This window comes from Megascapheus bottae, chromosome 1 (assembly GCF_031878675.1).
Source record: "Megascapheus bottae isolate mThoBot1 chromosome 1, mThoBot2.hap1, whole genome shotgun sequence".
NCBI classification, from domain to species: Eukaryota; Metazoa; Chordata; class Mammalia; order Rodentia; family Geomyidae; genus Megascapheus; species Megascapheus bottae.
Genome location: NC_143509.1, coordinates 58,097,518 through 58,121,256, shown reverse-complemented (window position 1 = coordinate 58,121,256; position 23,739 = coordinate 58,097,518). Strand labels below are relative to the sequence as shown.

The following is a 23,739-nucleotide window of genomic DNA, read 5'->3' as shown; positions in this document are numbered from 1 at the left end:
CCTTCCATAATTTTTCAATACACCATTCAAATACCAGTTCATTTCAAAAGGCCTCTATAGTCCGCTGCTGGTGGCTCATGCTTGTAATCCTAGCTACTCAGGAGGCTGAGGTCTGAAAATTGTAGTTCGAAGCTAACCAGGGCAGGAAAGTCTGTGAGGCTCACCTCCAATTAACCACTAGAAAACTGGAAGTGGTACTGTGGCTCAAAGTGGTAAAGTGCTAACCTCGAATGAAAAAGCTCAAGAAGCCAGGCCCTGTGGCTCCCTCCTGTAATCCTAGCTACTCAAGAGGCTGAGTAGCCTGAGGATAGCAGTTCAAAGCCAGCCCAGGCACTAAAGACAGTGAGACTCGAATCTCCAATTAGTCACTAGAAAACAGGAAATGGGACTGTGGCTCAAGGGGTAGGGCAGTAGCCTTGAGCTGAAGAGCTCAGGGCCAGAGCCCAGGGCCAGAGTTCAAGCCCCATGACCCATAGAAAAAAAAGAAAGAAAGAAAGAAAAGAAAAAGCGCAGGAAAAAAGTCTTTATAGATAAAGCTACTGCAGTCTGATTGCCTCTTAACTCTATAACCCATAAAAAGTTTATGCCATATGCAATACATTAGTGGAAATATTTTTTTTTTGAGTCATGGGGTTTGAACTCTGGCCTGGGCACTGTCTCTGAGCTCTTCAGCTCAAGGCTACTGCCTACACCTGGGCCTGGGTGCTGTCCCTGAGCTCTTCAGCCCAAGGCTACCTACTACCCTTGAGCCACAGCCCCACGTCCCATTTTCTAGTGATTAACTGGAGATAAGAGTCTCATCATAGACTTTAGTGCCTGAGCTGGCTTTGAACCTCGATCCTCAGATCTCAGCCTCCTGAGTAGCTAGGATTACCACCAGCCAGCTGAAAATACTTAAAAAAAATTGTAATGTATAGAAGGGTTCAGTTACATTTGCCAGATAATAGGTGCATTACTTCTCACACATTGATACCCTTTCTCATGTTCTTTCCCCGTTTCTCTCCCCAGCTGGAAATACTTTTAAGGACTAATTTCCTGGTCACTATCATCTTTCTACTTTTCTTCTAATCCAAACTTCCCTATCTTACTTCTTCACCTCCCATTAATTTCTTCCTTGCTTCACTTTAAGGTACACTTGAAAAGTGTACTTCAATACAATTTGCCAAATATCAAATCACATATGCCAGCAACAGTGGCTCATGCATATAATCCTAGCTACTCAGGAGGCTGAGATCTGAGTATTAAGGTTCAAAGCCAGCCAGACCAAAGACTCTTACCTCCAATTAAAATCTAGAAAACCACAAGTGGGGCTTGGCTCAAGGGTAGGGTGTTAGCCTTGAGCTGAAGAGCTCAGGGACAGCCCCCAGGCCAAGTTCAAGCTCCATGAGACTCACACACACACACAAAAAAAAACCCATATATTATTATTTCATTGTTCCCCTGGGTTTCTCACTCTTTACTCCTACATTTTTTACTATTTGTTTTCAGGCTTTTTTTCATTGGCTCTCATCCCCAAAATATACCGTAATGTTTATTCACAGTATTCAATTTTCAACCTACTTATTTTCCTAATCCACTTATATTTCTTATTTAGCTCCCATCTCTATAGAAAGGCTAGATCAAATGACATGTAAATTTCTAGCTTGCTAATCAATAGCCAAACTATTTTCCACTGATTATACTACTTTACATTCCACAAATAATGAGTAAGAGATCCACTTTTTTCACATGATTTGCAACACTTGGGTTAATGGTTATATTTTAGTTATTTAATAGGTTCATGTGTAGTATTTCCTTATTGATTAATGGTGCTAAACAAACATTTTTTCATGTGCACGTAATTCATATATCTCCTTTAATGAAGTATCTTTTTTCCCATTTCCAAATTGTTATTATACTTTGAATTCTTTACATATCTTAGGCACAAATATTTAATAAGTGAAGAACATACTTTCAAAATGGGTTAATGATTCTCTCTTTCTCTCACCAGAGTTTAAAGTCAGAGCCTTGTGCTTGCTCAGCTTGCTTATTTAATTGTATACTCTACCAGCTGAACCTCACATCCAGTTTAAGATTTGCTGCTTATTTTAAGGATGGAGGCTTAAGGATTTTTCTGCCTTGGCTGGTTTGCAATTTGACACTATGGAATAGCTAGGATAACAACTATGGCTCACTGGCAACCAATTGGTAAAGTCTAGTTTAAAATCTAATAAATTTCTTATGTTGTAGGTTTTATTTGTCAGCACTAAGGATTCAATTTATGACCCTGTACTTGCTATTACTTTGTAAATTTAATTTTGGGTGATATACCCAAGAGTTTAGAGAAGTTTTGCTCAATTTAAAATTGTAAGGATTTTCTTCTACTTTCCTTCAAGCTTTGTACTATAGGTTTTATATTCTTGGGTTGCTTTTAGGAGGGGTAGGGGAGACAAGATATCCCACTCTTTAGTCCATGCTGCCCTGGAACTTATTATATAGCATAAGGTGGTTTTCCTGTCTCATTATCTTGAATACTAGGATTACAGATGTAGTATCTTCACAGTGGACTTATAGTTCAAGTTTTACATGTAGGTCTTTGCATATTAATTATTGATAGCCAATTTTTCCCATCATATTTTGGGTGCGTGTGTGCCAGTGTTGGGGTTCGAACTCAGGGCCTAGGTGCTGTCGCTGAGCTTTTTTGCTCAAGGATAATGTTCTATCATTTGAGCCATAGTTCTACAAATGACAGCTTTTTGCTGTCATTTGGAGATAAGAATCTCAAAGACTTTCTTTCCCAGGCTGGTTCTGAACCATATCCTTAGATCTCAGCCTCAGAAATAGCTAGGCTTACAGGCACGAAGCACCAGCACCCAGCTTTTTAGAATTTAAAGTTTCCCCTCTCCTCACTGAATGATCTTCACACTTCTCTTGAAAATCATTTTTCCATATATGTGTGAGTCTATTTCTGACTCTATAGTTACCAGAATAATAAAAATTGAAACACAGACCATGTTCACCTACTTAGAAAATCTGTAATCACCACTGTCAACCATAATGTTAAATTTTCTTTCCTTAACTTAGTTAAAGTTTTGTTTTGTTTTGTCAGTCCTGGAGCTTGAACTCAGGGCCTGGGCATTGTCCTTGGACACTCTTTGCTCAAGGCTAGAGATCTGTCACTTGAGCCACAGTGTCATTTCTGGCATTTTTTTGTGTATGTGGTACCCAGGGCTTAGTGCATGCCAGGCAAGCACTTTACCACTAGGCCACATTCCCAACCCTGTTTTTTTTTTTTTTTGTTTTTTGTTTTTTTGCTTTTTAAAGTATTATTTATTATCCTTTGATAGTTGTGTAAGGGATTTCAATTCCATGTCAGTTTGGAAGTAAAATGCATCTTAATCAATGTCACCTATTCTTATCCACAGATCAATTTTTCATGACTTCTCTGCAGAACTTCTTAGCTACCTCTGATACTAAACTTTACAATTCAACAACAATGAATGCTTCTCGTTTTCACTCTCAACATCAAGTTTTTAATCTCTCTGCTTTTGTCTATGTTGTTATCTCTTCCTAGCTGCTTTTTCCTCCTTCCCTGGTCCATTTCTCATCCTTAAAAGTTTCCTTTTAGGTATTATTTTCTTTAGGAAACATCCTCCTCCAGTTAGTTTGGCTTTGGAGCACTTGAGTACAACTTTAACACTGCAATCCAAACAACATAATATACTTATGTTCATACGTCTCTTTTTCTCTACTGTTATTTCTCTGAAGACGGGTTGACATTTGAATCAAATTTGTAGATATGATGATGCAGTTCTTGCTGAACACATAGTAGTTAATAAATCATACTAAAGTAAAATAATGAATTTTAAAATATATTCTGCCTTAATGTTACAGCCTGTATGATAGGATACTATATTGCCCCTTTTATATTCTTAGCACTTATCACAGTGCTAAATTTGTTTGCTAAATAAATATGTGAGTCAGCATTTTATTCATTTGTATTGTAATCTCCATATGTGTGTTTGTGTGTATGGGGTATTTGTACGTGTATACACGCCAGGACTGGGACTTGAACTGGGTGCTGTCCCTGAGCTTTTCTGTTCAAAGCTAGTGCTTTATAACCTGAGCCACAACCAAAAGCTTCTGTCTTTTTTGTTTTTGTTGTTTAATTAGAGATGATAACTCTCTTGGATCTTCTTTCCCAGGCTGGCTTTTGAACTGAGATGCTCAGATCTTGGTCTCCTGAGTAGCTAGGATTAGAGGCATGAGCCATCAGCACCTGACATTCAGTGTTTGGTTGGTTGGTTGGTTTTTTTTGAAAGATATCATAGTAATTTTTCCTTTCTTGGCCCAAGATTTAGTCTACAATCTTCTTTCTGACATACCAATTTGATAACAAGTTTCCCATCTTTTACAGTATTTTACATTAACTTTTTCTAAAACAATCTTAACAGTGATTACCATAGACAAGTCACTTGCAGATTATTTGAACTGAAAAAAATTGGTAAATTTTTATCAGAATAAAAAAGCAGTGATATTTTCTAAAACTAAGTCACCTGTTAATCTGTAGTATATTCTGTAGTAGACTCATGACTGTAGATCCTATTTGAACATTGTCAGTTTGCATTAAGGGTAAGAAATGATCACTTTGCAGCACTAAAAGAAGAATTAAAAAAGAATAATTAAGGCAAATAGTCTATAATAACACAAGTGAGATTTTAGCCTTTCTTTAGCAGTTCTGATATTTGACTCAGGGCCTTGAACTTACACAGTTTGCTTGCTTGACCAGAGCTCCAGCTTCTGAGTCATGACTCTATACCTGCTTTTTGCTGGTTATTTTGGAGAAAAAGTCTCATGTAATTTTTTGCCTACTTTGGCTTTGAGCCAAGATCCTTCAAATTTCAACTTCTTGAGAAGCTAGACTTTCAGGTATAAGCAGAGTAGATTTTGTTTTTTTAAATTTTTTTGCCAATCCTGTGTCTTGAACTTAAAACAAAACAAAACATTGTCTTGTTTTATAGTTCTCTAGCCTCAAGCAGCCAGTTATAAAAACTTGCTATTGGATGTTTATTCAAATTGCTTAATATCTAAAAATCTCAATTTCTGTCAACTGTGAACCCCAAAATTAATAGCTTTTACAGAGCCACAATGTTCTAGAAGAGTATGTGCCCAGTAAATGTTAGTTCTTATTCTGTTTTCTACCAACCAAGCAGAAGAGTAACATCAAGTATGCTGGCAAGATGGCTCTGTACACTCTGTTCACACTTCTGTAAAATGTCTTTACTATTTTCCTCATTTTATCTCCTGTTAGAACATCTTTCCCATACCAGCTCCTGTTCTTTATTTCTATTTACACAGTCCATATTTCATAACATCTCTTTTTTCAAATGTCTTTACAAATTTGAAAAAAAAATTCTATTTCATTGACTTTTCTGGTGTTATTTTTAATACTTCAATTAAGGAGTTCTCTAACTAGAATAAGTATATTTTCTTTTTTTCCCTCTCTCATTCATTTTTATTCATGTTGGTACTGAGGCTTAAACTTAGGTTCTTATTCTTTTGCTGGGTGAGCTATTTAGCTGATGGATCATACTCTATCAATTGGGCCATCACAACTTCCAGGCTTTTCCTGGTTAATTGTCTGCAGATCTCTATTCCTAAGTAGCTAGAATTCCAAGTGTGAACCACTGGAATCTGGTCATTTTCCACTTCTGTCTACTTAAAAATGCTTATTAATAAATTTGGAATGAACCTGAACTAATTAACATGAGATGTTGTATGTATGAATTTTTTTTCCTCTTAGAAGAATTGATATAAAATTAATTTATTGAAGTCATTCTGTTTTATTTTTATACTGTCTTGATACATTAAATAGAACTTACATGTATAGTCCCTATTCTGTTTTTCAATTAAGTCCTATAAGTAGTAAATTCTATCTTACTTCAACATTCCTCCAAACAAAAACTCTTCACTTATTTCCTTTTTAAAATATTTTTAAATAATAAAAACAGTCGTATTTTGATTTACTTAGTCAGTCTTAACAATGATCAACTCACAGATCAAATTTATTTTGTATATATCCCAAATCCACTTCCACTTTATAGACCAAATCTAAGACATTGAATTTGTTATCCATAAAAATTTCAATATATGTTACCATAATATAAACTGCTAAATAATAAAATATAGCATTATTTCACACAGCAAAATTAACTTCTTTTTTCCCCCAGTGCTGGGGCTTGAATTCAGGGCGTGGGCACTGTCTTTGTACACTTTTTGCTCAAAGCTAGTACTCTGCCACTTGAGCCACAGCACCACTTCTGGCTTTTTCTATGTATATAATACTAAGGAATCGAATCCAGGGCTTCACGCATGGTAGGCAAGCACTCTACCACTAGGCCACACTCCCGGCCACAAAATTATCTCTTAAGTTCATCAAATTCTTATAGTTATTTTGTGAACTTTTACGTATCAATAAAGGTTTAAATATGATCCATACAATATGACTCCCTTTCAAATTTCTTTTCAATTTTAGTTATTTTTCTGTTTTATTTCCTTTACAATTTATCTGTTGAAGAAACTGTGTCATTTGTCCTGAATTTCACACAGTCTAGTTTTGTTACTTAAATGTGTGATATGACTTTTTCTAAATTGGTAGTTGGAACTATAGCATCCAGATTATTCAAGTTTGAGGTTCTGGCCATACATTTCACCTGTGATGGTGCCTCCATCAGGAGGCACTTGATGCCTTCTTATCTTCTTTTGAGATGCTGACTACCATGACTGGTCAGTTCTTAAGCCAGTTAGTTAACAAGAAGTTAAGAGCTTTTCCCCTGATTAGGTAGAAGATTTTCACATAAAGAAACTTTCCCTCATCAATATTCAGGAAAAGACAGGATAAACACGGGTTTCTTCATTTAACAATTATCAAAATAAATAATTTTCCTGACTACACTGTTGATACCTAGCATACTTTAATCTATTGCTATCATTAATCTTATTACTGTTCAAATTTCCTATATTTGACTAGTAGAAGATGCTTTATATTGAATTTTGAGTCCTTTTCCAGAATCATACATTTTTATCTTTATATCTGCTATTTAAGACACTTCAGGTTTATTTGTATATTTTTTTTCTTTTTGGTGCCAGTACTGGGACTTGAACTCAAGACACTACACTCTTGCTTGGCTTTTTCATTAAAGATTGGCTCTACCACTTGAGCTACATCCCCACTCCTGTCTTTTTGCTGGCTACAGGAATCTTGCAAATTTGTCTACCTGGCTGACTTCAAGCCAGGATCCCCAGATCTCAGCCTCGTGAGAAGGAAGGATTCCAAGTATGAGCCCAGCAGCACATTTGTGTACTTATTATCCCAGGCTTATAGTCAGCCATTTATTCAAGGAAGCAATTCCCTTTGGAAGAAAAAGGTTGTTGGAATTCCATTTTCAATGTGTTCTTTTGTTTTCTTGCTGATTAATTTTATAATCACTTAACTGGGGTTTTGTATTTATTTTATGAATGCTTAAACCTACAGATTAAATCTAAAAATATTATCATATTTGTTTTAGTTCTTCCCAAAATGGGATATGGTATATTTCTAAAATTATTCAAGTATTTGTTCTCTTTTACTAGCTCTATTAAATCCACAGCCCTTACAGCTTTACAGTTTTTATTAAGTACTTCTTTAAATTAGAAATGTATAAAAATGTTACAAAATGGTAGGGTGGTAGGTTGGAGCTGTAGAGCTCAGGGACAATGCCCAGGCCCAGAGTTCAAGCCCCATGACCAACCAACAAAAAATAAATAAATAAATAAACTAATTAAAAAATGTTACAAAATAAAAAATTAATAAATAATGCTTTAGAGATAAAGTTTTTGGCATGTCACTCAGTGATATAGATATAATAAAAAGCAGTTGCCTTTGGAAAATGAGAAATGGAATGAATGGCTTGAAGGCCAAGGATTTTATTTTTCCTAAGATTATCATATTTGACTCTTTTTTGTGCATGCATTGTTCTGAATGAAAAATACAGAATTAAAAATTTAGCTCAGGTATTATTACCTGAAAAAAGTATAGTGTTGCATACGTGAGATAATTTTTTATATTTTTTTATTGTCGGAGTAATGTATAAAGGGGTTACAGTTACATTAGCCAGGTAGTAAGTGCCTTATTCCTCACACATTGATACCCTTTCTCATGTATTTGTCCCCATTTCCCTTCCCCAACCCCCTCCCAATCATCTTGTTTCCTCCCCTTCCCTTTCCTATTTCAAATAAACAAATAAACATATATACAATATACCAGGTAACAAAGTCAGATACAGTAACAATATGAGATTAACCAAAGAGCAAAACAAGAGAAGAGAAATGACATAGTACATTAAGAACAACAATCACACAAGATAAAGCTCTTGTTTCCATATCCTAGAGATCCTTTCATTTAGTCTCATACTATAAGACCTTATGTAGCTAGGTTTTGAGCTATTGTGATCCTCTGCTAGATGTGAACTAATCATTACAAATGAGGGAAACCACTGAGCCTATGTTCCTTTGGGTCTGCTTACTTCACTGAATATGATTTTTTCCAAGTCTTTCCATTCCCTTACAAATGGGGCAATGCCATTCTTTTTGATGGCAGCATAGAATTCCATTGTGTATAAGTACCACATCTGCTTGATCCAATCAGAGAGATAAAATTTTTAAGTAAGTAGGAATTGTGTCATAATGACCAATGAGATTGTTATTCTATACTTATAAAGTTGAAAACAGATATCTTATAAAAACAGCCCTAAAGTTCAGGGTACATTACTGTAGAAAAGCTTGTTCTTATTTGGCTAGGCTATAAGCATGACATCTACTCTACAGTGATTACTTTCACAGAAATCTGAAACACAAGTTATAATCTTTGAAACAAATTATTTGTCTTAACTTGTTCAAATTATGAACACTTATATCAGATTCACTACATAGAAAAATCTAAGAAGAAAGTTCTATTTTGTAATATTTCCTTTAAAATAAGGCTCATATTGTCAATGCTAATTAAAGATGGAATATCCAAATAGATTTTTTAAATTGTGAAGTTATTTTAACATAGCTTTACTTCACTGTAGTTATCAATATAATTTATAAGACATTTTTAAAGAACAAAATCCAGCTGTTAGCAATGGACTCTACAATGACTACTAGTTACATTAAAACCATTTTTCTTACCATTCTGTATGAGTTGAACGTGGCCTCCCAGTAGCCAAAAGAGAGAATCAGTCACAATTTGGAAAAAATGCAGTAGTTCACCTTTTTCTTCACTCTTAATACAAAAGACAAATCTAATTTACTTTTTTGTAATTTACTAATTTTTTTCAAAAGAATTTTTCTGGGAAGTCAGAAGACTCAAGTTCAGGATATAGCAGCTATTTATGAAATAGTGTATGATCTTAGAGCCTTTAGTTTCTTTTTCTAGAAGATTATAGCTACAGTATGTTTATTAATACTCTTCATCTAGTATATATAGTTGTTAACCAGGTAAAAACAAAATAAGATACATAATATAAGAATGTTAAGTTAGTACTCTAGGATTTCTCACCAATGTCTATCCATCGGAATCACCTGTATAGCTTTTTAAATATACCTATACACAGGTATTAGTGCAAATACACAGAGGAAAAAACCAGACATCTGTATTTTCATAAAGTTACGCAGTCAGGATTACAATATGCAAACACAGATGTCAGTATATAAGGCACTGTTAATAGAGCTTTCAATTCACTTCTCAATGACTTTATGAGGGTAGAAACCATAATAACTGTATCCCTATAAATAACAGTATCCACAACAAATTTTCAATCAATATTCATTCATAAACAAATGATGATTTTTTTTCTGGTTTTTATTTTCTGTGTGAAAATTAAGGTGAAGAATTCATGTAGCTAAGGAAAAGTAAGCACAAAGTATATTGACAACTTTTTCTGTCATTTGCTGGCCATGTAACTTTTGTGAATTTATGTAGAGACAGACCATTAGAAATATCCCTATCCTAAGTTTTTCTACTGTAGCATGCTAACAGTAAAAAATTATGCATCAGGGCTGGAGATGTGGCCTTGTGATAGAGTGCTTGCCTAGCATGCATGAAGTCCTGGGTTCTATTTCTCAGTATCATATAAATAAAAAAGGCTGGAAATGGCACTGTAGCTCCAGTGGTAGACTGCTACCCTTGAGCAAGAAGTTCAGGGATAGTGCTCGGGTCCTGAGCTCCTAAAATGAAACATTATAAAACATGGTGGTAATTCTCAGCAATTTTTGTCTCTATGAAAGCAGCCAGCTTGACTGTATATCCAAAGAAAGGATTTTGAAAGTTTTTACCACAAACAAATGAGAAATACATAAATTTGGTAAAGAAATGGTAAGAAAAGATGGGTATGAAAACTGAAGAAACAATTTTTAAAAATGCAAACAAATCATATAACAATACAAGAAAAAACATAAACTACCATAAAATTGTTAGGTAAAACCATGAAGAAACAGTCATGAACTTAAAGACAGATCAAAAGAAATAATCCAGTTGAACTAAGTAAGAACAAGATGAATATAATCTCAAAAACTTGGGAGTCACAAATGGAAAAGAATAGGGAAAAATATTTGAAGAAACAGTGGCTCCATATTTTCCTCTTTGCTTTTCTTTTTTGTCTTTCAGGGGTCTTGAACTCAAGACCTGTGCTGTACCTGAGCATTTTTTGCTCAAGGCTAGCACTCTTCTACTTTGAGCCACAGTGCCACTTCCAGTTTTCTGGTGGTTAAATGGATGTAAGAGTCTAATGGACTTTCCTGCCTGAGCTAACTTTGAGCCTCAGTCCTCAGATCTCAGCCTTATGAGTATCTAGTGTGAGCCACTGGTGCCCAGCTCCAATTGTTCTTATTATGAAAAAAATACATTAATTCTGATACAAGAAGTTCAGCAAACTCCAAGTAATACAGACATAATGAAATGTACATAAAGGTTGATCCAAGAAAAACTGCGGAAAACAAACAAAAACAAAACAAGAATATCTTAAAGTAGTGAAAGATTTTTTTAAGTGTATTATACAGGGAGGAATGGAAATAAGGATGAAAGCTAAATTTAGCTGAATTTACATAAGAAACAATAGATAACAGTGACTTCAAGGCTAGCCTGAGATTCATAGTGAGAACCTATCTCAAAAAAAAAAAAAAAAAAGAATTAAATGATTTGGGAATAAAACTTAAACACTGACCTTAGTTGCATTGATAAAACATGTTTGTAACTGCCTTCCCAAAACTAGAAAAATTTCTGCAGCTGATGGAAGTAATTCCTTGTAGAATTCTTCGTCATCTTCTCCTGGTTCTAAGCCCACACAGCAATGGCTGAAATAATAACACAAGTTCAAGTTAATCATACATTTTCAGTTGAATGCTCACATTTCTATTGCTATTGAGCCTTAATCAGAATCTTCAGTACTGTTTCGTTGACAAGCCAATTAAAAAGCTTCTTGGAAAACTAGTCTGTTTTTAGAAAAATGAACTATGGTATGGATCTTTTTTATACTTAGTTCTAAAAAAAACAAATGTCAGCCCTGCTGGAAATGACTTTTGGTTCATAGTAAGGAGAAATGTGTCAAGTTTCCAATGAACTAAACATCTAGTAATTGAAAAAACATCTAAGATTAATTTTTAGTGTATTAATTCTACTTCCCAATAAATTGATGTTCTTGAGAGCTGCAAATCCAAATTACTGGGGTAACTCAAGCCTGTAATTCCAGCTACTTTGGAAATAGAGATGGAGAATCATGGTTTGTAGACAGTCTGTATATAAAGAAGTTCGAGAGACTCCAGCCAAACCAAGAGCTGTGCTCCATGGTGCCTGGGGGTTAGTCACATGGGAAGCACAAAGGCTGGATGCAGTGCATGTCCTTGCCATTTTCAGCTACACAGAGAAGCACAAGTAGGAAGCGCTCAGCTCAGGTCAGCCTGGGCCTAAAGCAAGACTCAACCTTGAAGAATATAAACAACAAAACATATGCAAATTATCTGCCTGTATATTCAGTAAGAAAAATAGCAAAAATCCTAGCCCCTAGTAGGAGTACTTATAATACACAGTAAAGAAAAGAGCATTTAAATAAGTCTTTCTGAATTTGAACACAAAAGCTACTCCTAAATATGAGTTGAATATATTCAGACGCTTTTTATTAAAAGTATTTATATAGTGTACTAATACCAAAAGTATAAATACCAAAGAGCCCCCCAACCCAATAACAGATTGCAGTCTAATAAGTAAGCACCAGTACTTGAATTTTTAAAAAATGTGCAGACATTGATGAACAATTGATAATTATATATTTATTGGTCATGCTAAAAGCCTATCTGGCTAATGCTCACATAAATCAATTTTTATTTTATCTCTGATTCTTTTTTTTTTTTTGGTGGGTCATTGAACTTTAAATTGACCTGGGCACTATCCCTCAGCTCTTCAGCTCAAGGCTACCTCCCTACCCTTGAGCCAAATCCCACTTCCCATTTTCTAAAGGTTAATTGGAGATAAGAGCCTCAGATCCTTTTGTGACTGGGCTGGCTTTGAATATTGATCCTCAGATCTCAAGCCTCCTGAGTAGCTAGGATTACAGGTATGATTCCTAAAATCAATTATTTAAAGATTATTTTGGTAGCATAAATGGAATTATGCTCAATCAATACTATCATTAGTGTATCTACTTAGAACAAAAAGATAAGGACTTCTTAAGAAAAGAATATACTTTCTTAAGAAAGTATATTGATAAACATTTTTAAGTGTTCTTTGTAACTATGCACCTTGAATTTGTCCTTTATCTAATAATAGAGCTGCAGAAAGCAGATTAAAAAGTTAGGATCCCTGTAGTAAAGAAACTTCATTTTAATCAAAAGGCTAGTTGAAAGAAAGAAAGCTAAAATAGAAATGAAGTTAGTAAATGCACACTGTTGGTTACTTTAGCTTTAACTGAATCAGCATCAAAAATATTTTTGTTGCCTCCCCTTAAAAATGGTTTTGACCTTAAAATTATTTTTAAACATGGGAGTAAACATGTTTCTGAATTTTATTGACATGGGATGATACAATAAATGAACCCTAAAAACTGTAAAACAGTTTCTCTTATATGTATCTGTTCTTCTACAGTACTTTGCTTATTTTTGATACCTGTCTCATTTAGCTTGTATCATATATTTACATAACTGCCATCCAATATCTATTCTAAGGTTATTAAATACAGAGTCAATGCCTTAATATTTTCACTATTCAAATATTTTTGTGTGAATAAACTTGAGATTCAGTGGAGAGAAAAATAAAGAAGCATGAAGGAAGTTTTAAACAAATCAGCCCTGGGTTAAAAACAATACCAAACAGTAAGAAAGAAAAGTATAGCCAAACCGTATTATAAAAGTTCCGACTGTGTTAAGAGGATGACTAAAAATGAATCAGTTGTTGAAATGGAGAATCAAATACAAAAGTCCTGAAGAACAAGCTGACTCGTTGCTTCATTTTACCTTAATATCTGTGTGAGTTGGGAAATTGTAGTCCAACCACCCTGGATTCGAGAACAATCTTGATTTAGAACCAAGAGGCAATATTGAACGAGGTCATAACAATATATGTCTTGTTTCACTTTCTTCAACTCTGAGCTTCCTAAAGGTGTGTTTATTATTTCTAAAGAAAATAAAATAAAATAGTTATGCTGAACACACAAAAACTACTAATTTTTTATACATGGAATCATCATGAAAAAACGTATCAAGGAAGAAAAAATCCCTGCTGTAGTAAAGATTTTTTTAAACACAACATAAAAAAACTGCTAAAACTGTATCCAATATATAACTTTTTAATTAAAGTCTTACCAAATCACAAAATTATTTTTTTTACCTTTTAACTTCAACAGTATAACGGGGACATTCTGTTCAGGACTTTTTGCAACTTCAGCAGCTAGAGATAAGATCCTTGGGTCTGTACCTGTTGGCTTCATTTCTTATTATCTAGAGTTTAGGTGATAAGAATCAGAAATAAAAGGTTACATGGCTCTAAAATGTTAACTCCCTAAGTGATTTTTATATATAAGATCAAAATAAATGAAAATTTGAGCTTTCATTGTCTTTTTTTTGGACAAGTTTTTTCTTTTTCAATTTTTACTTACAGGAAATTGGTTTTTCTAATTGCAGTTCTGAAACAGTTCTAGATCCTTATACCCTTGTGTGGTAGATATAAGAGATATTGTACACTCACTAACTTTACATTTGCTTGCTTTAGTCTACACAAGTTTAAGAGGGAAGTCACAGAGCAGATCTTGTGTGTGCAGAAAGAAAAGAGCTAAAGAATGTGGCAGACCAAAGACTGCCATCTTTTCAGAGGTCTGCTTAGCTGGCCCTTGGCTAGCAACCAGAATGTGAATTTAAGGAGGCTTTTCATTTTCTATGTGAAGAGCTATTTTTAAAAGCAATAGTTTATGATGAACACCTGCTTTTCTTTCAGAAACTGAGAATACTAGTTTACATAGCAGAGGGTGTTTGTATGACTTTTATTAGTCTAATTTCCATTACTGTAATGAATTATCTGAGACTGAGTACTGCATAAAGAAAATAAGTTTATTTAGCTCTTAGGTTTGGAAGTTCATAGCTATAAGACTATGCAAATCTGGAACTCTGTGATCCCTATGAGCTAATCACTGAATGTGGGTATGGTCTTAGGAATTTCAAACACACCAATCTTAAAAATGTCAAGGGAGGGGGGTGGGGGGAGGGAAAGGAGACAAAAACGTGAGAAAGGGTATCGATGTGTGAGAAGTAATGTACCTACTACCTAGCGGATGTAAATATAACCCCTCTATACATTACCCCAACAATAAAAAATTTTAAAAAAATGTCAAGGGAGAGGGTAACAATGTTCAAAAAGAAATGTACTTGTTACCTTACATAAAATTTTTTTAAAAAAACTTTAAAATTTTTCTGCCTATGTCTTTTTAAGGCAAGGAAATCAGGCCTAAATTTCCTTATGTGCTTTTAGAAATAGACAAAAAAGTTATGTAATTTATTTAAAAAATAAATTTATAAATATTATAGCCAATGAAATCAATTATCCTGAAATTTTAAAAGTCCACATCTCAATAAAATTTGTTGCTAAGCCTTTTTTGTTTTGGGTATACAGTGACTCATAAATGTAATCCCAACTAGTTAGGAGGCAGAGATCAAGAGATTATGGCTCCAAGCCAACCCAGAGGAAAAACTAGCAAGACTCCATCCCAACAAGTAAAGCAAGCACTTGCCTGTGATCCCACCTATGCAAGAGGCATTGGTAGGAAGAGTATGATAAGACAGCCCTGACAGAGTGAAAACTTATCTGGGAAAAAAAAAAAAAAGAAAGAAAGAAAAGAAACAACTAAAACAGAAAAGGAGTAGCTCAATGGGTAGAGAACCTGCTTAGAAAGCTTGAGGCCCTGAGTTGAAACCCCAGCAGCACACAGAAGAAAGAAAGAAAGAAAGAGAGAGAGAGAGAGAGAGAGAGAGAGAGAGAGAGAGAAAGACAGACAGACAGACAGACAGACAGAAAGAAAGGAAAGAAGGAAGGAAGGAAGGAAGGAAGGAATAATCTGAGGCCTGGTATAACAGCTCATACTTGTAATCCTACCTACACAGGGCACTCCTGTGATCCAAGATATGGTAGGGAACAATGTAGGTAGTTGAGCTGTAGTCCAGGGCAAGAAATCAAGCAAGATGGAAGACCCAGTCTAAAAAATATAGGGGTAAAGGCATGACTCAAATAGTATAGTACCTGCCTAGTAAGTAAGACATTGAGTTCAAATCTCACCTTCCAAAACAAAACAACTCTAAAAGCTAAAGAACTGACAGCATGCCTCAAGTGGCAGAGCAGGCATAAAGTTCTGTATTAAAACCCCATTACCAGACACAGAAAAAGAAAAGTTTTAAATGGAAACTCAAAAGTCGGGCACATCTGTAGTGCTAGAACTACAGATGAGTTAAGGGTGAATTCTGAGTCAGCAAATTAACAAGACCTAACCTCAAAAATAATAAAAAATTAAAATTGAATTTAATGTATCACATTAGAAGGTATCTTTCTTAATGAAATTATCATACAAGTACTTATAATATCAATACTATAAGTTAAATTCTAAATATTGTTAAATGTGGTATTCTATTTAATTTCCATAATGAGATGAAGAAGCAGTACCTATATTCATCTCCATTTTTTTTTAATTTTTCTTTTGCTGGTCTTGGGGCTTAAACTCAGGTCTGTGAGCCTCTTTCTGTGCTCAAGGCTAGCACTCTACCACTTGGGCCACATTATCACTTCAGATTTTTCTGAGTAGGTTACTGGGATAAGAGTCTCAAGGACTTTTCCTGCCCAGGCTGGCTCTGAACCTTGATCCTCAGATCTTAGCCTCTTTGAGTAGCTATGATTACAGGGCACTAGCTAATTATCTCCATTTGTAGTAAGAAAAACAAAACTTGAAGTTATGAAATTTGTAATGGCTCTACCAATGTGTGGTGACATCTGTCAAATCAGAGCAGGTTGGCTATAAAGTCGATGTTTTAAATTTCAATGTTTTTAATACTTCTCCCCATGTAAAACAGTAAGTATATAAAACATATTCCCCAATAGCCTACTTTTAACTCATTTTTAAGCTATTATTCTTCATAAGTATAGCAATATTTTATGTTGAAGAGTTGGCTACAAAACAGTCATATGAAAATCATCCTTTCTCAGAGTATATATAAATCATTAAAAGACAAGTTCACTGAAAATATTTAGAAGAAAACCCACTAAAACTACCATTAATAGGCACGAGATTTTCTAAGAGAGTATATGATTTTAGTCTTTCCAAAGGCTGTATTATGCTATGCATCTTTTGTAAGAGAGCTTCAAAATATATATATATATTCAAGCATTCCCTTTACTGGAGATCATTCAAGTTGTATGTTATTATAAGCAATAATGCAAAGGGCATCAATGTACAAAGTCCTTATTAGCTCGAGAGTATTTCTGTAGGATAAATTATACTATGGCTGAATCACAGGGTATATATATATATTATATATATATATTTCAATTTTTTATTAGACTGCACTAACTTTTCTCTGGAGAGTTCTAATTTAAACTTGCTACCAATAATATTTTAGAGTGTTCAATATATTATGCCTTGACTTACACATTAATTTTTTAAATTTTGCTAATTTATTAGATGAATAATGGCAGCATTTTTTGGTTTACGGTTCTTTAAGTATCAATCATGTTAAGCATATTTCATTTTCATTGGAATGTGTGTGTGTGTGTGTGAATGTGTGTGTGTGCTGACACACCTGTGTTGAGGTTTGAACTCAGTCGTGCTGAGTTTAATATATCTTCTGTTCATATCCCTTGGTCATTAATTTTGTGTGTGTGTGCATTAGAGTTTGAACTTAGGGAGCTGAATTTTCTGCTTGCAAAGCAGGCATTCTACATCTTGAGCCGTGCCTTCAGTGCCCCTGATAATTTTTAATCCTCATGTTCCTTGGTTGGGGACATGACTCAAGTAAAGCCCTTGCCTAGAAAGCTGAAACCCCTAAGTTCAGACCCCAATATCTCAAAAAAGATACCAACAGTAATAATACAATAATCATTGAGAGCTCTATTGCTATGAGTTGTTCTAATTTTACCTGATCTCTTTTAATTGCTTTCACAACTCTAAGGTTATCATTTTCCTCCAATTTTAACAATCAGCACATGTGATTTTTGAATAGTTTGATTGATTTGCACAGTTACATTGAAGTAGGAAGCAGGATCCAGAAATCCTGGTGGCAGGACTTTAGACCCCAACGAATACTATGAAAGTCTGTAACTATAGTCACATGATACTTTGGGAGGATACAAGTTAAGACCAGCAGGTCAAGGGAGAAAAAAGAAAATAGAAAATAAACGGAAAATTTTGTCTAGTGTAGACTTGCAAGTTAAGACACTCTAGTCGTCTGATTATACACAATTACCTTAAAAACAATCCCCTTTTATAACAACAATTTGTGGAGAGTTTCTCTTCTAATGCAGTATTTTTTTTCACCTTTACAATCTATTCATTAACATGAACAAGGACAGAAAAGACGACAGTCACTCGTCAGATTATGAATGCTATTACCCCGTCGCCAGCTCCGGCCTCAGCCTTGATCTTTTGGAAATCACTTCTCCTGGCTGTGCAAGGCCTGTACTGCCTCCGCGAAGCACACTAGGATGGAAAGAAATGAAATGCCACGCGGTTACATCGGATCCTCATTGTCCGCGGTTATGCGCTGGGCATCCACCCTTCCCCTCCCTCTGCCAGTCCAACACCATTAGCGCCTGGCTTTAGTATTGAGGAAGCAAAGATCGGAAAGATGTTGCCCGGGTAACGGCGCTGCCAGTCCAGGGGCGAGGCTCGGGGCTCGGAGGCCTTCCAGGCCTTGAGCAAGTCTCTCAGGCCTCGTTCCCCGGACTGGCCTCAGTGTCCGCTCCCATTTCCACAGACAAAGCGTGGCGCAGGCCCAGTCACTCGTGAAGAGGTTCTACACGGCCCATTTCAGTTGGTGCCGGGTGTCTTTGCCCGGCGGCCACCACCACAGGCCTGTTACCTCAGCTGCCCTTCGCCTTTGCACCACAGACTCCCCCCCCCCCCCCCCCCCCCCCCCCCGCGCCACTGCCGCCCGCCGCGCACCTCAGCGTGACGGACTCCGCGGAGCGTGCACGTCGAGACGCGCGCGGAAAGGAGCCCTAGGGGCGGGGCCGGGAGCTCGGCGCTGAGAGGGCGGAGCGTCCTTCTCCAGGCAGCCAATCAGAATGCGAGCTGGCGCGCGTGCGTGTCAGGCACAGGGGGGGCGGGGTCTGTGGCGGGCACCTGCCTTAGCCAGTGCAGCTGCTTCAGGCTGAGGTGGCAGATGGTACTGAAGGCGAAGTCGGAGCTGGAGCCTGAGGATGAATGGACCGGCCGGACTTTCTCACCTGGACCGTCGCGAACGCGTTCTCAAGTTAGGCCAGAGTTTTGAGAAGCAGCCGCGCTGTGCCTTCCACACTGTGCGCTGTGAGTGAGGGGAAGAAGAGGGAATCTTCTGAGTTGCGGGGGGAATGTGGAGCCACGAGTCCCTTAGCCCCTCTCAATCTTCCAAAGATGCGGGGTTCAGCGTGATCTGCCACCCCTGGCTGGAGGTTTAGGGGTCCATAGAAAGAGCCGGCGCCCCAGCAGGTGCGGGTAAACTGTGGGCAGACTCAAGTCTGACATGCAGGCGGGAAGGGAAACTTGGCGTAGATCTGCAGGGTGACAGAAGAAGAAATGAAGATGATAGGGTGACAGAATAAAGGGTCAAAACGCAGGGCAAAGGGAATGCCTTAGGCTGATGGGACACCGTCTCTCTCACCTTTGGCTCATGAGGTTCTTATTTAGTAAGTTCCTGCAGTGTCTTAACTTTTTCAATTAGTCTGCATCTCCTACGGACCCCCGACCTTCTCTATCAGTCATAGAATACTAATGAAGTATTGGAAAAAGGTGCTGTGCGTTTCTTTCATTTGGATTTTACCTGGAACTAGCATTTTTTTAATTAAAGAATTTATTAACATTGATTTTTACATCATATTTCAAACAAGTATTCAAGAAGGGAATCTCTGTATACAATCACTGGCACTTAGATTTTAGAACATTGGAACTAGTTCTAAGACAGATTAACAAGTGTCTTTTTTTTTTTTTTACTAATAGCTGGTTGTTATAGATGGCAGGGAAAACCATATAGTGTACATAATTTGTATGTAGGACGTTCTTCTTTGCATAATAGCTTATATAAAATTTTAGAGCAGGAAGGAAACTTTGAGATTGTTCAATAACCTCTCATTTTTGGTGGTAATATTTAAAATAGGTTTTTAGTTTTGCTTCCGTTTTTCCAACTCAGCCCAGCTTTTCTTACTGTCTACTCATCTCACCTTTCTGAAATATGCTGTCAAATTGGACTTTATGGTTTTTTCTGAAATGCTCTCTGGTTCAATCAGAACATCCAATTAAAACTCACAGTTTTCAAAAGTGTACTTAACTTGTAGATAACCAAGCTAGAATCCTCAAAGATGTATTTAAATCTTGCAAATGATTTTATTAAGCAAAATTAACATCTTTGGTGGAATAAATTGGGGAAGATATGTACCAACCAGAGAACTTTAACAACTCTTCTTGTTTAGTTTGTCATATATGACCATTCTCTGTCGCCCAAAGCTCACCACTATAAGACAGTAACAGATGCACAGCCTCTTCACTATCTTTCTCTTCAGTCCTGTTTATGAAAATTAAGACACCATTCTTATCTGCTTTGTCCATGCCTTTTTTCTCAAATAGTATCTCCTCCTTTTCCTGTGCCTTTTTAGCATTAATTTCTCAAGTTTTAAAGATTATAAAATATATTTAATAATATTTTATATCTTAGGAATGCATACATAAACTCCAAGTTAAATAGATGAAATATAGCTCTTTAAAAAAAAAAAAGTACCTTGTGGGGCCAGGAGCATAGCTTAGTGGTATAGTGTTTGCCTAGCATGAATGAAGCCCTAGGTTTGATTCCTCAGTACCATATACACAGAAAAAGCCAGAAGTGGTGCTGTGGCTCAAGTGGTAGAACTCGAGCCTTGAGAATGCCCAAGGACAGTGCACAAGCCCTGAGTTCAAGCCCCAGGAATGGCGAAGAAAAAAAAAAGTATCTTGCCTTTTAGAATTAGATTCTTGTAAAATACAGTGGCAAACACTGTAATAAATACTCTTAAATACAATTTTCAAATGGTAACCTAAACTTAGAAACAACAACAAAAAGTACCTTTTCAGACTTAAAAGCTTTTCATAGTAAAGGAATTCCCCGCCCTCACCCCACCCTGCTTTCTGGGTGCTGTCTCTCTGCTTTTTTGCTAAAGGTCAGCGCTCTACCACTTGAGCCACAGTCCCATTTCCTGCCTTTTTTTTTTTTTGAGTAGTTTATGAAGATAAGAGTCTCAAGAAGTTTCCTGCCAACACTGGCTTCAAACCCCACCTCTCAGATCTCAGCCTCCTGAGTAGATAAGATTAAAGGGGTGAACCACTGGCATCTAGCATGTAAAGGTTTATTTATATTTTATTTATGTATTTACTTTTGTGGTGCTAAGAATAGAAGCCATGGCTGAACACATAATATGTAATCACTGTGTCATCCCCAGCTCTATGAAAGTTCTTAAAATGCCAGAATCATCTTTAAAGGTCAGAATTAGACAATCTTTTCTTTTTGCCAGTCTTGGACTTGAGCTGAGGGCCTGAGAACTGTCCTTGGGTTTTCTCAAGGCTAGAGCTCTACCACTTGAGCCTCAGCACCACTTCCAGCTTTTTTCTATGTATGTGGTACCGAGGAATCGAACCTGGGTCTTCGTGCATGCTAGGCAAGCACTCTACCATTAGGCCCAGAATTAGACAATCTTATAAGATTGACAATAAAAACATTAATTATAGCAATAATTAATAAACCTAGATTTTAATGCACACTTGTGCAAGATTTTCAATTCTTTTATTTTTTTTCTTTTCGAAGAAAGCATGATGATTCATCTTAGATTTATTTAAATAAAACGTGAAGTTATCCCTAAGAACAGGTTCATTTCCTTATTCTTAAGAGTTAATAGACTAGGGGGTTGGGAGTTTGGCCTAGTGGTAGAGTGCTTGCACAAATACACAGGTTCAATTCCCTGGTACCACATACATAGAAAAGAGCTGGAGATGGTGCTGTGGCTCAAGTGGCTCTAGCCTTGAGGAAGCCCAAGGACAGCACTCAGGCCCTGAGTTCAAGCCCCGGGACTGGAAAGAATAAAAAAAAGAGTTAATAGGCTGGCCAGGTTCTGGTGGCTCATGCTTGTAATCCTAGGTGCTCAGGAGGCTGAGATCTGAGGGTCGAGGTTCAAAGCCAGCTTGGGCACAAACTTCTGTGAGACTTTTATTTCCAATTAACTACTAGAAAACCAGAAGTGGCGCTTGTGGCTCCAAGGATAGAGCTCTAGCCTTGAGCTGAAGAGCTCAGGGACAGCACCCAGGCTCAGAGTTCAAACCCCACATGCACTCCCTGCCCCCCAAAAAAGAATTCAGAGGCTGGCCAGTGCCCGTGGCTCACACCTATAATCCTAGCTAGATTTTGAAAGTGTTTGGTCACTGAGAAGCATGCTCATGCTTTTAATATGCAAATAATGCTCTGGCTTATTTAGAAACTAATTGTATCTTTTTTTTGTTTTGAAGATGACTTCAAACCTGCTTCTATTGATACTTCTTGTGAAGGAGATCTGGAGGTTGGCAAAGGTGAGCAGGTGACTATAACTCTACCAAACATAGAAGTAAGTATTTCAATATATTAAAATTAAAAGTAATTTTGCAGAATTTCCACTAAGTTGATATGAAAATATTTGAATGATTCACATAGTGGTGTTTGATTAAAGTACAGCAAAATGAAAGTATCTTATTTCAAACTATTTTTAGAAACACTTTTAAAATAGTAGTAGCTGAGCACTGGATTTTCACACCTGTAATCCTAGCTTCTCAGGAGGCTGAGATCTGAGGGTCACAGTTCAAAGCCAGTCCAGGCACTAAAGTCTATACAACTCTTATCTTCAATTAATTACCAGAAAACCAGAAGTAGCACTGTGGCTCAAGTTGTAGAGCGCTAGACTTGAACTGAAGAGCTCAAGGACAATGCCTAGTCCCAGAGTTCAAGTCCCATGACCAACAAAACAAACAAAAAAACTTAATAGTTTCAAAGGCTAGCAAATGGTTGAGAAGTTGGAAGCCTAACCAAATATTTATTAAATTCCTATTGTGTACCAGATATGATATTTTGGAACAGGGAATGTCACTTGACATCCAGTCCTAATTCTTTATAGTAGACAGACATAAATGTCTAGTGTTATAAGTTAGAGCATACGCAAAATTCTGTGCAAGCATGTAAATGGAACCAAATACTTCACTGATAGAATCCTGAAAGGCTTCAGAAAGCAAAAAATAATTGAGCTGAGCCTTTAAAGAACAAGGAAAGACAGAATAGAAAAGTCAAACAGAACAGTGTTTGAAAGACTATAATGGTAAAAGAACAGGTATGTGTAGAATAAATGATCTTATGTAGTAAATCACACTATGATGAAAATAATTAGCAGGAATAGAAACTGGAAATGTAGGTTAAGATAAGATTATGAAAGATTTTTTTTGTAATTTAGAATTTGGACTTCTTTCTATAATTTTAGGCAGAGAAGTAATATGATTAGATTTGTGGTTTTGGAGGGATTCCAGCAGTATTAGTTGAGCATTTTTATCTAAAAATTTTTGGATTTGGGGCAGAGAAATTGATATACTGAGATTGGAACTCAGAGCCTCATGCTTGAGCCATGTCAGTAGGCCTGTATGTTTCAGTTATTCTTTTTTTAATAGACTGTCATATTTTTGCCTATACTACAGTCTTCCTATTCATGACTCCTCCATAGCTAGGATGACAGATGTACACCGCCATTCCCAGCTTAGTAGATGGATGAAAGTCTCATTAATTGAGTTTCTGGGCTGGCCTTGGAACTGAGATTCTCTCATTCTCTGCCTTTTGAGCAGCTAGGATTACAGGCTAAACCTCTTTGCCTAGTTTTCAATTATTTTAATTTGGCTGTTTGAATATATATGTGTGTGTTTATATATGCATATACATACATATATACATAGTGAAGTATTTTGGAGATAGGACTAAAATATTAACATAGAT

At 36.3% G+C, this 23,739-nt stretch overlaps 2 protein-coding genes across 3 annotated transcripts in view; one reads left to right on the top strand and one right to left on the bottom strand.

The window, feature by feature from the left end:
* Positions 1-18,652, bottom strand: part of Iqcb1 (IQ motif containing B1) — a 38,120-nt gene extending 19,468 nt beyond the window's left edge. The window contains exons 1-7 of the mRNA XM_090345503.1: positions 18,601-18,652; positions 18,132-18,218; positions 13,877-13,986; positions 13,504-13,663; positions 11,223-11,352; positions 9,190-9,283; positions 4,536-4,635 (exon numbers count right to left, since the gene is read on the bottom strand). Coding sequence (XP_090201629.1) covers positions 4,536-4,635; positions 9,190-9,283; positions 11,223-11,352; positions 13,504-13,663; positions 13,877-13,976 — 584 coding nt within the window. The 5' untranslated portion in view covers positions 13,977-13,986; positions 18,132-18,218; positions 18,601-18,652. The remainder of the gene's footprint in view (positions 1-4,535; positions 4,636-9,189; positions 9,284-11,222; positions 11,353-13,503; positions 13,664-13,876; positions 13,987-18,131; positions 18,219-18,600) is intronic.
* Positions 18,653-18,875: 223 nt separating this feature from the next.
* Eaf2 (ELL associated factor 2) overlaps positions 18,876-23,739 on the top strand; it is a 28,831-nt gene continuing 23,967 nt past the window's right edge. Inside the window, exons 1-2 of one of the 2 annotated variants that reach the window (XM_090332214.1) lie at positions 18,876-19,046; positions 22,242-22,336. In XM_090332214.1, coding sequence (XP_090188340.1) covers positions 18,941-19,046; positions 22,242-22,336 — 201 coding nt within the window. In that variant the 5' untranslated portion in view covers positions 18,876-18,940. The remainder of the gene's footprint in view (positions 19,047-22,241; positions 22,337-23,739) is intronic. The other variant, XM_090332216.1, reaches the window with a different exon arrangement.